The sequence below is a fragment of the Amblyomma maculatum genome, unplaced genomic scaffold (genome assembly GCF_055883805.1).
Source record: "Amblyomma maculatum isolate TAMU_Amacu unplaced genomic scaffold, ASM5588380v1 scaffold_18, whole genome shotgun sequence".
Classification (NCBI taxonomy): Eukaryota; Metazoa; Arthropoda; class Arachnida; order Ixodida; family Ixodidae; genus Amblyomma; species Amblyomma maculatum.
Window position 1 is genome coordinate 5,444,839 of NW_028146743.1, and position 13,085 is coordinate 5,457,923.

General features: G+C 44.4%; 1 protein-coding gene across 1 annotated transcript in view; it reads right to left on the reverse strand.

The window, feature by feature from the left end:
* Nucleotides 1-4,670: 4,670 nt before the first annotated feature.
* The window catches only part of cm (AP-3 complex subunit carmine), an 85,062-nt gene continuing 76,647 nt past the window's right edge, over nucleotides 4,671-13,085 (reverse strand). Inside the window, exon 12 of the mRNA XM_084586359.1 lies at nucleotides 4,671-6,312. Coding sequence (XP_084442485.1) covers nucleotides 6,247-6,312 — 66 coding nt within the window. The 3' untranslated portion in view covers nucleotides 4,671-6,246. The remainder of the gene's footprint in view (nucleotides 6,313-13,085) is intronic.

The following is a 13,085-nucleotide window of genomic DNA, read 5'->3' on the forward strand; positions in this document are numbered from 1 at the left end:
TTCCTTACAGATCTCAATTGCATACTGCGATGGTTGTTCCGATCATCTGTAAATCAAGCTGGCTTCTGAAGTGCTATCAGTGACAGCAGTCACCGTGAACTTTTTTCCCTACTTGTGGCAGCTATTCATCACACCACTTCTACATGGTACTCTTGAAGCACAATATCGCTGTTGTGAAATGTGTAAATAAATGCTGGTGCCTTTCTTCTTAAATTTTGTTTTATTGCAGCGTAGACTAGCATTGTAATTTTTCTATTACCATTGGTGCTAGCGGAGCAGTCATGCAGTTTTTCGAGCCATGCGCAATTTCTTGAAACTGCCTGACATAAAATGTCATATAGCGTAGGTGTTATTGCCTAACAAGTATCATGATCACTTGTTATGCTTAGTGGATGTCGGCCTTACAAGTAAATATGCTGAATATGCACGACTGATGCTTAGGAACAGTTATCCCGCTAGCGAATAACAGCGCTCCCGCCCCGCGCCGACATTCGTACCCGTGCGACCCCTGCGCCTCGACCCCTACCTCAGCGGCGCCCTCAGCGAGGGGACCGCGCAACTTTACTCGACGGCGCCGCTCTATTGTTCGCTCGGCGCGTTGACAGGCACAGAGTATAAAGGAGGCTATGATAAGGCATGGCATTTGTCAAAACTACCAGGTATCAATATAGCTTTCAAGTCGTAGCTCTACTTTTGCCAGGGTAAGCTGTGCTCATATTAGGGCGGATTTTTTTTGTGTTTGCGGTTGCCTACAACTACGATATTGTTTTAAATAGCAGAAGTAAATGATCCCAAGTCGTTTTGCACTAGCATTTAAATCAACGCCGTAGCATTGGACGACTCGCAAATAAACCGGGTGAATGTAGTTGAAATTTGAAACGTCGCCGATAATGACATCAATGTGACGTTTCTCCGCATTACTTTGCTGCTGTGAGGAGAAGCCTGAAGATCTTCGCTGCTTTAATAGCTGGTTATATGATATCTTTAAATGGAAGTACAAAACTTCGTGAGCTGAACCTACAAGTTTTATATACAGTCTAACCTCGATGTAACGAAATTCGCGATGTGACGGCTTTTTTTTTTATTTCCCGAGCTCTGTCCCACCGAAAACCACGTACTTATTTTGCGATTTAACGAAGTATTTTTATACCGCACTCTCGATTTAACGAAGTCCTAGTGCATCGCACGTACCAGTAGCCACCTTGACAATGGGATGAGGACTAAAACTTCAGCCCTGATCACCGCATTTTACATATGCCCTTTTACGCGCCAATTTTGCCAGCAGTCTGGAATTTGCGGACGAAACAAAATCCCTAGTGCGGATACAAAACCCAGGGTGCGGAAGTTTTAGGACGCGTCATGCCCTGGCTAACTGCAGTCAGAACGAAAAAGCACTAGCCGGAAATACCGAATTTACTCGCATAATGAACCCACATTTTTTTTCTTCCAAGATCCACGTCAGTTTGAGGAGAGGGTTGAACACGCGAGAAAAGTTTGTTTTTTTTTACTTTTGTCGTCGTCGTCCATCCCAGCCATCAATCAAAGAAAGCATGCGGTAAGCCGCAATCATGACGCCAGCTGTTAAGCATCGTACCCTTCAAAAGGTGCTTGCTTCTACCGCACGTTCCAATATTTTTGTGGTAGCAGACAGCGCCCACCTCCTCGCTGCATGATAAAGCAGTGAAGCAAAACTGAAAACCAAGGGAACACGCCACCGTACCGCGGGCACTCCTTTCACGGCCGCTGGCACTCTGCCAGGTTCGCCCCCCCCCCCCCCCCCCCCCTTTCCTTACCCCACCACTAAAGCTAACCCCAAGAGATTCACTGTGCTGTTCTCGCTGCGCAGCACCTTGGCGCGCTGCCAAGAAATACACTGGACAGCGACGGAGCGAAACGGAGGGAAGCGCTAACGAGGGTTTCATTCTTTTCAAGTTCTTAGGGGGCAAAAGTGGGAGGTGGGTTCTTATTCGAGTACATATGGTACACGTATATGAAGCCTGAACAAAGATTGTCGCAGCAAAGGTAGCCGTGCCGGCGTGGGCGATGCGGACATACGACTAAATTTAGTTCACTATAATAGACAGCGTCCCCGTTAAAGCCCCTGGATCAGGTGATCTAGAGACTCGTATTAACATCTCTCGTCTCAGTTTGCAAACGTTAGTGATGATACCAATGGAGACAACTGGCGGCAGCTTTGAGTAATGCGCACACGGAGAAAAATGCGTTCGCGTCCGTTATCACTCATTATGTGCTCCCTATATACAAAATAACTTCCGGTGCCCTTGTTAGCGCTATTATGGCTAGAATTCCATATTTCCTGAATTCGTAATTTACGTTTCCAGCAGTGTTCCACAAACCTGTTACTTCATTTGGGCAACTAAAACATAGCAACCTCGACATAACGAAATTCGCGATTTAGTGAAATTTTCAGCTGCACGTAGGACTTCCTTATATTGAGATTCGTCTGTATTTTAATGCTTAAATCTTGTGAAATTCTCTAAAAAATGTTTCAGCTTCCTTTTAAGAAGCAGAAAGTGTACTCCATTCTCTAATGCATGGCACTGCAACTGATGCCAAAGTATTTACTGGCTGCCAATTAAGTTATTGGCTTGGCATCTGTTTAGTGACTGTCGCACTGAGAGGATTCCTTTGTGGTCAGGTCAGGCTAGTTGGCTTGTAATAGACACAAAAAAAGAACTGCATGAGCGAGACGCTTTTGTGGGCAAAAAGAACAAACGTAACAACTTACAGGTCTTTATTCGTCTCACAAGGAACAGCAATAAGCTACAAAAGCACTTGAAGAACTGCTTCAAGCATACCAGCTGTGATGCTGAAGTGATAAGTGGAGCGAACGCCGCAGTCGCCTCTGCTAAAAGCAAGCAATGCTACCACTTCAGCCGAATGACGTTTGAGAAAGTGCCATGCCACGGATCAAGAGAGAGCTACACCAGAAGGGGTGCGAAGCAAGAATCTGGCAGAAGCCGGGTATACGAGTGGGAGCAAGCCCTGAACGCCAGCCCCGCACATCCGGATGCCAGTATGATGAAAATAGTCCTGCCCTAACGGTAGCACCACATGCGGCCACTCATTAAAGTGAAACATACTGAAGGCTCCCATTGCAAAGCGGGCGATTTAGCTGGCATTGTAAAAATAGAGGCGCTAAACAGAGAAGCATAAAACATGCTGCTGTGCTGCTGGCATTGTACTGTATTCCATAACCTGGCATGGCAATCCATTTGACGCCAGTATGGCATAGTCCCTTGTTGATGCCGCATGACTAAGCCGCCATGTAGCAATACTATTCTGTCCCTTTACCACACGGGCTAAAACTGCAAAGACAGCTTCATCCTTGTCCCTCATTGTTGTGATTTACATTAACTGCTTTAAAATGATGCGTGAACTTCTGAAAGTGACTGGTGTTTCACAGTATGTAAGCAAGGTTAGGAACAGCGATGAAAGCAGAACTGAAAAATGCCAAACAATTATCCAGGCACTTCCTACATCAAGTTATACTTAGGGGTTGACTTTTTGGTTTAAAACGAAAAACACCTATAGAGGTATGCTGAAACGATTTTGAAAAATTCGGTTTAAATTGAAAAAGGTCAGTACCTTTTCATCCACTCCACCCACTCTCGATGGCGGGAGAAAATAACAACAGTGTTCAATCCAGGGACACGGTGTAAGACAGTGGGATATTTGGCTTAAGTACAGCGGTTGAGGGTTTTTGAGGCATTGTTCATGGCCTCACGAATGGGGAAAGAATGGCAGCCGTGCTTCCCGAGCCTCATAAACATATCAAGCGTCCTAGGAGGGGCACTTGTGGCAAGGCAGGCACTTTCTTTTTTAATAACATTGTTTATTGCCTCAGGGCGTAATGGAATATGTAAAAAAATTTAAAGGGGTATTAAATGAAAGAAAAAAGGTTGGCTGTTCTTTGAGGGCCAAAGAACAGACCAGAGCATTTGCAGCGCAAATTGCGAAGACCAAAGCCCGCCAGTTCCTTACCACATGACACTTCTCAGACACAAGCCGAGAGAAGCGCATTTGTTTTTTAAGAGATTTGGTTTATGTAAAAATTGGATCAGAATAAATAATAATTCAGTTACCCCTTTGTCTAACGTGTGAAAACGCAATGCTAATTTTCATCATGAAAATATCGTTTTCCTCCAGGAGCTTAGCCATATATATGACGACCAACTGTACATTAATTAAAAGTGCATGAAACAACATGCAAGAAAAAAAAGCCAAAATAAACATTACGTCACTTTTAACTGTTAACAGCCTCTTATCTCAGCGAAAAAAGCCGATATTTCTTCAGCAGGAGATGATATTCACCGAAAGAAACCGGAAGTTGTGTTCACATATAAACACCGAAAAAATTCAGCCGAATTCTCGGAAAATAAAAACCGAAAACTCCAACCTTTAGTTATACTAATGACCCTGAAAAGAGGTATGATCTTTATAGTTGTGCTGTTATTGAGTTCTAGCAGCCACCGAGTTAGCGACTCTAGCACCTTCCAACTTGCCTATTTCTAAATTTGATGCCTTCATGCAGGAGGGGATTTTATCATTTGTGTTTGTAATGCACAGAAAGAGAGCCACTTACAGCTGGCTCTCAATAACAGAAAATAGAATGTGATTAACAATTTGTTCCAGTTATGAAGTTTGAATTAATGGGAGCCTTTTTATTACATTCAATGTCAACAGCACCAATGCATGAGTTCTAATTAATCACAAGTCTCAATTAAGTCAGGTTAAAATAACAAGATTTGGCTGTATAAGCATACTAAAATCAATAAGGTACAACATAATGCTAGACACAATCGGTGCAAAATGCAGACACAACCCTGAGAGGCCAGGGATAATTTTATTTCCACACAATATGGCCTGATAAATTGGTAACTACTCTACAGCTACTTGGAATGGGAGTCATAGAGCAAGTTTATTGTCTGTTACCTTCTCTGCTTAGAGTCAGTACTGTGGTACTGAAACAATGACATCTCGAGATATTTCGTTCTGCCATATCAGTGTCAAAGTGTTGAGTCAATGACATTATATAGGAACATATGAGCAATAAATGAACATCATAGCTCCCCACATTACGTAACCACATTCAAGTCCTGCACAGACATCACTGAGAGAAGCCACACTTGGCAACCTGGCGCAAATGAACTACTACAAACTAAGCTTCAACATAAAAAGCCATCCCAATTCGATGTCATTGATTCATGTGTACAAAATCTGCAAATGAAGAAAGAAAAATGAAGCATTGCTACATCGTGCTCTAACAAGGAAGAAAGACTATAGAGCTTCATTATGTTAAAAAGATGATTCTTACAAACGCGCAATAACAGTCTGCATCAGCACTGCACAACTAGAAAGCATTTTGTTGTTTAATCGCTCCTAAAAAAAATTACCAAGCACAGGCATGACTAAAAGTACAGATCTTGTTTGAAGCTGCTCCACGTGAACAGACCATCATGGCCAAGCTTTGCATTGAATATATCCATTTTTCTCAATGCTGGAACATATTGTGACAAGCTAAGAAAAGGAGGAGGTTGCATCTAAAATTGCATCATTTCCTCTGTTCCCACATGTCAAAAGCACATTTTCACGGGCTGATTCAGTCAGACGTGACTATGGCAGCCTAAACACCATGCCACAACTGAGACTTCACTCCGCCACCTTAACATGCAGCCTTTGCCCAAACCACAACTTGCCGCTACTTCTGGAATACTGCGAGGTAGACCTGAAGTGGAATTTTGAAATGTACATCTCAAACACGGGTTTGCACACATACATACGAGAAAAAAAGAAAAATGAAGCAGTATTTCGGCAAAACTTCTTAGTCTAAGCAGGTCCGGCTTGCTTACTGAAGCAAATCAGCCAGCCTCGGCGCTTAACAGCACCGTGATTATGCTGTACCACTGAAAATGCTTTAGTAAGCCACCAACATTTCCACCTGTCCACCTGCCTGTATCTCCTCGATACTTGGCTGGCTGAATGGAAAAGCACAAAGGAGCAGACTGTTTATCACCGCCAACAGAAGGCCAACGCGGCATTGCTTCTCCAGTCTAACCTTGATCTGTACGGCACAAATAAGTCGGAAAGCTGCAAGCTGAACTCTGCACTTGGAGACGCGTGGTGCTTGGAGAGTCCCACTGAATGCAGAAAGATCCACTGCTTTGAAAGAACGCGCTTTCACTTCACCGCTACCGTAGGCCCCAAATGAAGGGTAAAGGGCCCTCATGTCCTGACTTGAAATCTGCCAGCCTTGGTGACATACTTGACGCCCTTGAAAGGCTTGTACTTCTGCAGAAAAAAACAAAAACAAAAACATTTCATTGCTTTGTTAATGCTACTTGTTTTCTTCAATATGTAAATATCTCAATTTCAGTTTTCCCATTTTCATATTAAATGAGCCATTGATTGACTGCATCCATTTATTGCAATCAGTATGGATCTGTGGACTAACTACTGCGAGAGACAGTAAGGCAGGAAAGTTAACATGCGGTGGTCGGTGCCAGTGGCATACACAAAAGCTCATAAGGACAAAAGTGTGTCCTTGGCACGAGCTGAGTTTTTGGGAGCGATCCAGTCCTGTAGGCTACAAACATCTGAAGTGGCACTCTGGGTGCGAATCTGCTGCAGCCAGACTCACTCCCACAGATGAGAAAACGTTGGGGTGGTGCCTTTGTCGCGTGTGGAACAAGCCGCCGACTGCAGAGGTGTGAAGCTTCACTGTTGTAGTCTGTGTGGGGTTGAGTGGGCTGCAGACCTCTCAAGGGAGTGTAGTTCCTCCAACTGACTCACAGGAACATCGACTATATAAGCCTCATTAAAACAATTTGTACACTAGAGGCACTCCTATCCCAAAGTGGAATCCACGACTCCACACGTTTTATTGAGTCCTCTATCCCTCCTCTAGCTATGCTCACTCTGAATGGCTTACACAGCCTGCTTTGCATTTAAAAGACTGTGAATTTTTACTCTTTGCTAAAATCTCATGACAAAATTTCATGCTCCCCAATTATTCATCTGGTCACAAAGAACAAAGATGGATAATTTCCTGTTCAGCAGCTGTAAAAGCTACAACAGACTTTGGCAATGTCCAGAGAATCTTTGCTACCTCACAACTTTCTTCACGCAGCTTTCTTCACAACTTTCAAGGCATGTGCATCTGAGGTGATCGTTTGCCGCGCGCCAACCCATGATGCTTGCAAGCCATGTGCGTGAAGGAACGAGAGGGAACAGGCAGATGTAGCCAATGCAGCTCTGGTGTTCGGGAAAGGGGAAACAATACGATAGAGCGAAGAGTAAGCGTGTACTCATTCTTTCTCTCTCCCCTTCCTTTCTTTCCCGGTCTTCATTGGCTGCAGCATGCACTACGCATGCGCAGATAAGCCAGCTCAGCCCATGGTAAACAGAACGTCAGGCGATTTCTCCAGTGTGTGTTGTGAGCTCTCTGTGCGTGGCAGCTGACGTGCGATCCGCGTCTCGTGTGTGGTGTAGCGTATGCTATGGCGGCTGTGGACGTTGAGAAGCAGCAGATTTTTTTTTTTTGCGTGAGTCGTCCATCCTTGCATCTATGAATCAACGAAAGCGCGGTCACCTGTGATCATGACACCGGTTTTTAGCATTGTTCGCTTCAAATGGCATTTGCAGCTATCATGCTTTCCAATGATTTTGTGGCAGTAGACTCCGCCCGCTCGAAGTGCGCGGCATGAGAAATCGAACCAGGCTTGGCAAGCAAGCAATCATGGGCACTGTGCCAAGTTTGCTCACCACCACCGCAGGAGCTTCAAAAGTATAGTAAAAAAAATAAACACGCCGTGACGTTATTGCTGCGCAGCATCTTGGCACGCTGCCAATAAATGAGTTGTGGATGCGATGACTGAAACAGAGGGATGCGCCACCGACTAAAGGCTGTTTCACATGCAAGCAAAAATTCTCACGATTTCTGCCGCGGCGACGCAAAAACCTGTTTTGAGCTGTCGCGGCGGCTCGAGCGATGCAGTTCCAACAAGTTGGAAATTTCTCGCTCAGCCGCTGCCGCTCGTCGCTGATTCTGCTTAATCACTTGCATGTGAACTGGCCTTAACGCTTTTTTTTTTTTTTTCAAATTCCCAGGGGCAGAAGTGTAGGGTGGGTTCATTATGCGAGTGGGTTGATTATGCGACAAAAACGCTATCACTTTTCATGATCGCAAGCAGCGTCTCAAGCCAATTTCTGTATATCGAAGTATTGATATATCGAACTATTTCGCAATCCCCTTCGAGTTCGATATATCCGGGTTAGACTGTAAAACAAGGGCAACATAGTGGAAGCCCAATTTAGCAGGGGTTCTCACTTTTGAACCTCACAGCTGGCCCCATTACTACTGTGTATGCAGAATAGCACTACAGCATTCTCCAGCAATGGCACTGCCAGCGCCAAGACAGGCTAACCAAATTTTCACTCTACATGGCATTTTGCATAACTTAAAACAAATGGCAGAAACCACAGCTAAGTGAAACTAACGATGTATTGTCTGCTGTTGTGTGGGCGTCAGAGCATTTTTTATATTCCGCTTAGTCAGTTAATTAGCTAAGATGAATTATGCCAAATTTTTAAAGGGACAGAACACTGGCCAAAATATGTCACGAGATTATGGTGGAGATGAAAAGATCTTGCCTCATATAGCACAAATCAAGCACTACAATATCAAAGAGGCTTTACAATTTTAATTTGGCACTGAAAATCATATAAAAACAACTGAGGCGCTATCTAGTGGAGAAACCCTATTACCTTTACTGTAGTACTATGCGTGACTACACCTCAGCAAAATATAGCTGATTTTCGTAAGTGCACACTATTCTCCTTTCTTCTAGGAGTGCCTGTCATAATTTATTATATTTTGCGCTTTCTCCACTGCGTCCTTAAATAAAAGCCACCCCTCCTTTTGCACCGTGAGAGGCATGCTTTCAGCTTTTGCCACTATGTGACACCACAGTGTTTGGAATTCTGTCAATAAAGCAATGATAGTGCCCACTCAAACTTTCGTCGACCAGGCATGCATTATTGTGCTGTAACAGCCTTGAGTGTGGAAACTGAAAAGGACACTACTTTACGCAAAGGTGTCTAATTACTGTCTGATAAGTGAAATTTATAATTGTTTTTGGCACGTCTTTTTTGTCTACCACCAGTCGTCATCGCGGTCATTGCTCATGGCTTCCAGCATTGGACTACATAAAAACTGGCGCATGCACTGATAAAAAAATTCTCGGCATAACTTTTCTACACCGTTCCTATCGAAGCCGCTATGGAATCAAACATTTTAGACATCAACCTTTCCATTGCGCTGAAAAATATTTGAGACCTAACTTTCAGTATTCTGTCCCTTTAACATTTAGTTTCGTGTCAAGGGCCTTTCATTAATTTGTAGAGCAAGTTCAGATACAGGCTGTCTAATTTTTTTCTGCCAGCATACTTTCTGAACAGTCATTTTTTCCAGCCCTTCAAGAAAGCCCGCAAAATATGAAAGATAACATGTGACTGAAGCTCATTTGGTAACATATTGTAGCGCTCGTCACAGCATTTTGAATAAATTAAACATTCACGCTGACCGTGCCGAAGTCAGCGGCCACTGCTCAGTCCAACAGGCTGTGCAATGATATAATACAACGAAAACAGAGGAGAGAGAGAGGAACACAGAGAAAAATAAAGAACTACACGGCTTCACTGCTTTCCTTTTTGCTTTGATCGCATGACCACTCAGAAGAAGGTTCGTTCGAACTGGCTGCCAGTGTCATTTACCGTAAATCATAACGCGAGGTTTCCGAGTTCAAGTATACTGTACTTATGCATTTTCAAGGCTATGCTCATACTGCCATTGGTCACTTGCTTCAAGATAGTGAGCATGTACACTTCACTTGTTCAAACCACGTCTGGCTGCATTACAGTACGGTAGCACAAGAGCTGCACATTTTTATGTGAAGCATATTACTAGAGCTAAGCCTCAGCTCCTCGAGTGTGGCGGTGTCGCCACCATTGACCTTTCATGACCTACCACGTGATGCGCGACGTCACGACAGAGGAGAGACCGGGCTGCATCTCGCGCCGTCGAGCGCGGCGTCGCTACCAATGCGTTTCCCACTTCTACTGTTAGGTGCGCTGTAGTGAACACGTGATGCCGGAGCGGCGGTATATAAGGGGGGTGCGTCTGCTTCTGCTAGGCACACACGGGGTGCCACCATGATGATGAGGCGGGATTTGGACCAATGCAGCATCAATGCCTGTGCATTTCCAAGCCTAGCCACCAATATGCTTCGCATCTGACTAGGCTTAACCTTAGCTAAGCCTCAGCATTTTTTTATTTGCATATTTTGCAGCTATCTTCGAATAGTAGAAAAAAAAAAATTGCCGACGATTACATTACTTTCTAATGCGAAATTTGAGCGCAGCTCATTTTTGATAGATTGAGCCAAAGAATTTGAGCAAGACATGTATGTACGATTACAGACAACTATTTTTATTTTTCATACATATTCCCTCTTCCGCGAGTGACAGATAGTGGGCTTTTCCTTTCCTGCAAACCACTTAAAGGGCCACTGTCCAGGGAAGGCCCTTTTAGGCAAAGAAGCCCAGTGTTTCAATCAGGTACCGGAGATAGTCTGTGCAAAATTCTACAGCGACACGCGCGCCGCAAAGCATCGAAAATACAATTCAAAGCTCTCTCATGCTCTCCTTTGAGAAGCCAGCTTCACCGCTTCCTGCACTTGCCCGACGGGCCCCGATAATGACGTACGTACCGTGAATGACGTCCATTGGTCCGTCTCGCTGACTGACGGGAGAAGGATGGGTGTCTACCGCTCGCAGCCAGCTCGCAGCGCACTTTTCCCTCGCCACGGCCAGACTGAATCCAGCGGCGCGCGCTCCCTCGACCGTTTTTTTTTTTTTCGCGCTTGCGGAGAGCCCCGCCCCACCTCCCGCCAAACACGGAGGAGGAAGGGGAATTTGTATTGCGGAGGCTAGACGACCTCGGGCAGGAGAGTGAAAAACCTTTGCGAGGGAACGGAAGGAGAGAGGCATGACAAAATCGGGTGATTGCGGTGGCTGTAACTGCGTTATTAGTTACTCTTTTCAAAAACATTTTGCGGCCTTGCGTTCTAGGGGCGAAGTCTCACAGTCACCGGGGAAGAAAATATTTTCGACCGGAGGGTGGACAGTGGGCCTTTAAACGGCTCTAATTAAGCTTTGATGGAAGCAAAACGAAGCGTTCGTGTGCTGTGCGATGTCAGTGCACGCTAAACATCCCCAGGCGGTCGAAATTACTACGAAGCCCCCCACTACAACACCCTCTTCACTCTTTCCGCTTTCACTGCCATCTTCTTCCCTTTCTTTTATGGCACCGTTAAAGTGTCCACGGAACAGGTGTGACAGACATTTCGCCTTTCCTTCCCTGTGAACCAATTATTATTGTTATTGGCTCTAATTAATTACCTAATTAAACCACATCAACCAATTTGCATACCTTTCCTTGACACTCTATCCTATAGTACCATTCTTTTTTCAATATACCAACTAGTTCCTCTTTTACAGTGCCAACAAAGTCATGCACACCTTTTTATGACACTCTATCCTATGGTACCATTCTATGTTGGCTGCGGAGCTGGTTACAAGGGATGCCAACGTCGACGATTATGTTACTAGTTACTGGTTACAGGTTATTTACTAGCTCCTCTTTTACAGTGCTGACAAAGTCATGCACACCTTTCATTGATGCTCTATCCTATGGTACCATTCTTTACTGGTTACAAGGGACAACGGCAACGCTGCGAACGAAACGCAGGGACGGGTGCCAAAGAGCTGCACTTTAAAATTCCGAGAGCACTGTGGAAGCTACACCGCAGAAATGCGAAAGCCTAATGTTGCTGGTGCACACAGTGCATCACATTTGCTCTCATTATCATTATCAACTAAATGAACCAATCATTATCATTGCCAATGTCATCACTGTCATTATCACTAATTGCAACATCATTGTCATTGCTACTATCATCCTCATGGTAGATGAGGAGAATTATGATGCGCGTTTCATGATCGCGGGCGTGTTGCAGTTAGTTAATGCACTTGGCTGTGAATCCAAGGAATAGAGATTAGATTCCTAGTGCAGACAGGACTTATTTATGGAGCTGGTTACGAGGGACAATGGTGACACCGCGAAATGCAGGAATGGGTGCCAGAGCTGCGCTCTGTAAAAAAAAAAAAAAAAGGACACCACAAAAGATATGTTGGCAGAAAAAGTTATACCAGTTACTTCTTAACCACCTCTACTACTAATAAAATACAATTGACCCCAAAGTGAATATTAAAAATACTGACGGGTGTGGATATGGCATGCCTGATCGCAGCAGCCAACAGAAAGATAAAAATCATTGAAATCCTACAAACATTTTGTCTTCTGCATATTCCAGATGTCCGTTTAATTTGTAATTTAAGGTCAGCGTGGACAATGCGAAACAAAATGCAAGACAACAACGAAAGCCAGCATGCTACTTACTACTTGCTCATCACTGCCGTCTACCGCACAGTAATGTTCCAACACCACTAGTCTCAAGGAATTTTGGACTAAAGGGCATAAATACAAACCAAGATGCAAAAATAATTGCTTATTTATTTACTAGCACAGCGATACCTTCACTTACTTCAAATGGAGCAGGGAAAAAAGATGCCCACAGTAACTGTACCGATAATCATACCGTATTTATTCAAATCTAGGCTGATAGTTAAAAAAAATATATATAAACTCTGGGGTCGGCTCAGATTCTCAGATTCCAGCATTTTGAAAAAAGAAAAAAGTAGCACGCAGGTGGCGCCTTCATGGAACGCCAACAAAAGACAAGCCATAGCCAACGCCGGCCAAAGCATGCACGAGCACTGGCTGCCATTTCGGCCTTGTCTTCTTGTGTGCTCGTGTGGTACCCTGACTCCTGAGTGCGTTCCAGGAGTTTTTAGACGTGCGTTTTTTCTTCCCAGACAGCACGGCACCAAGCAGGCGGTGTCACTATAGCGCTGCCTTCAAGCGAAAAGTTACACTCGCTGGC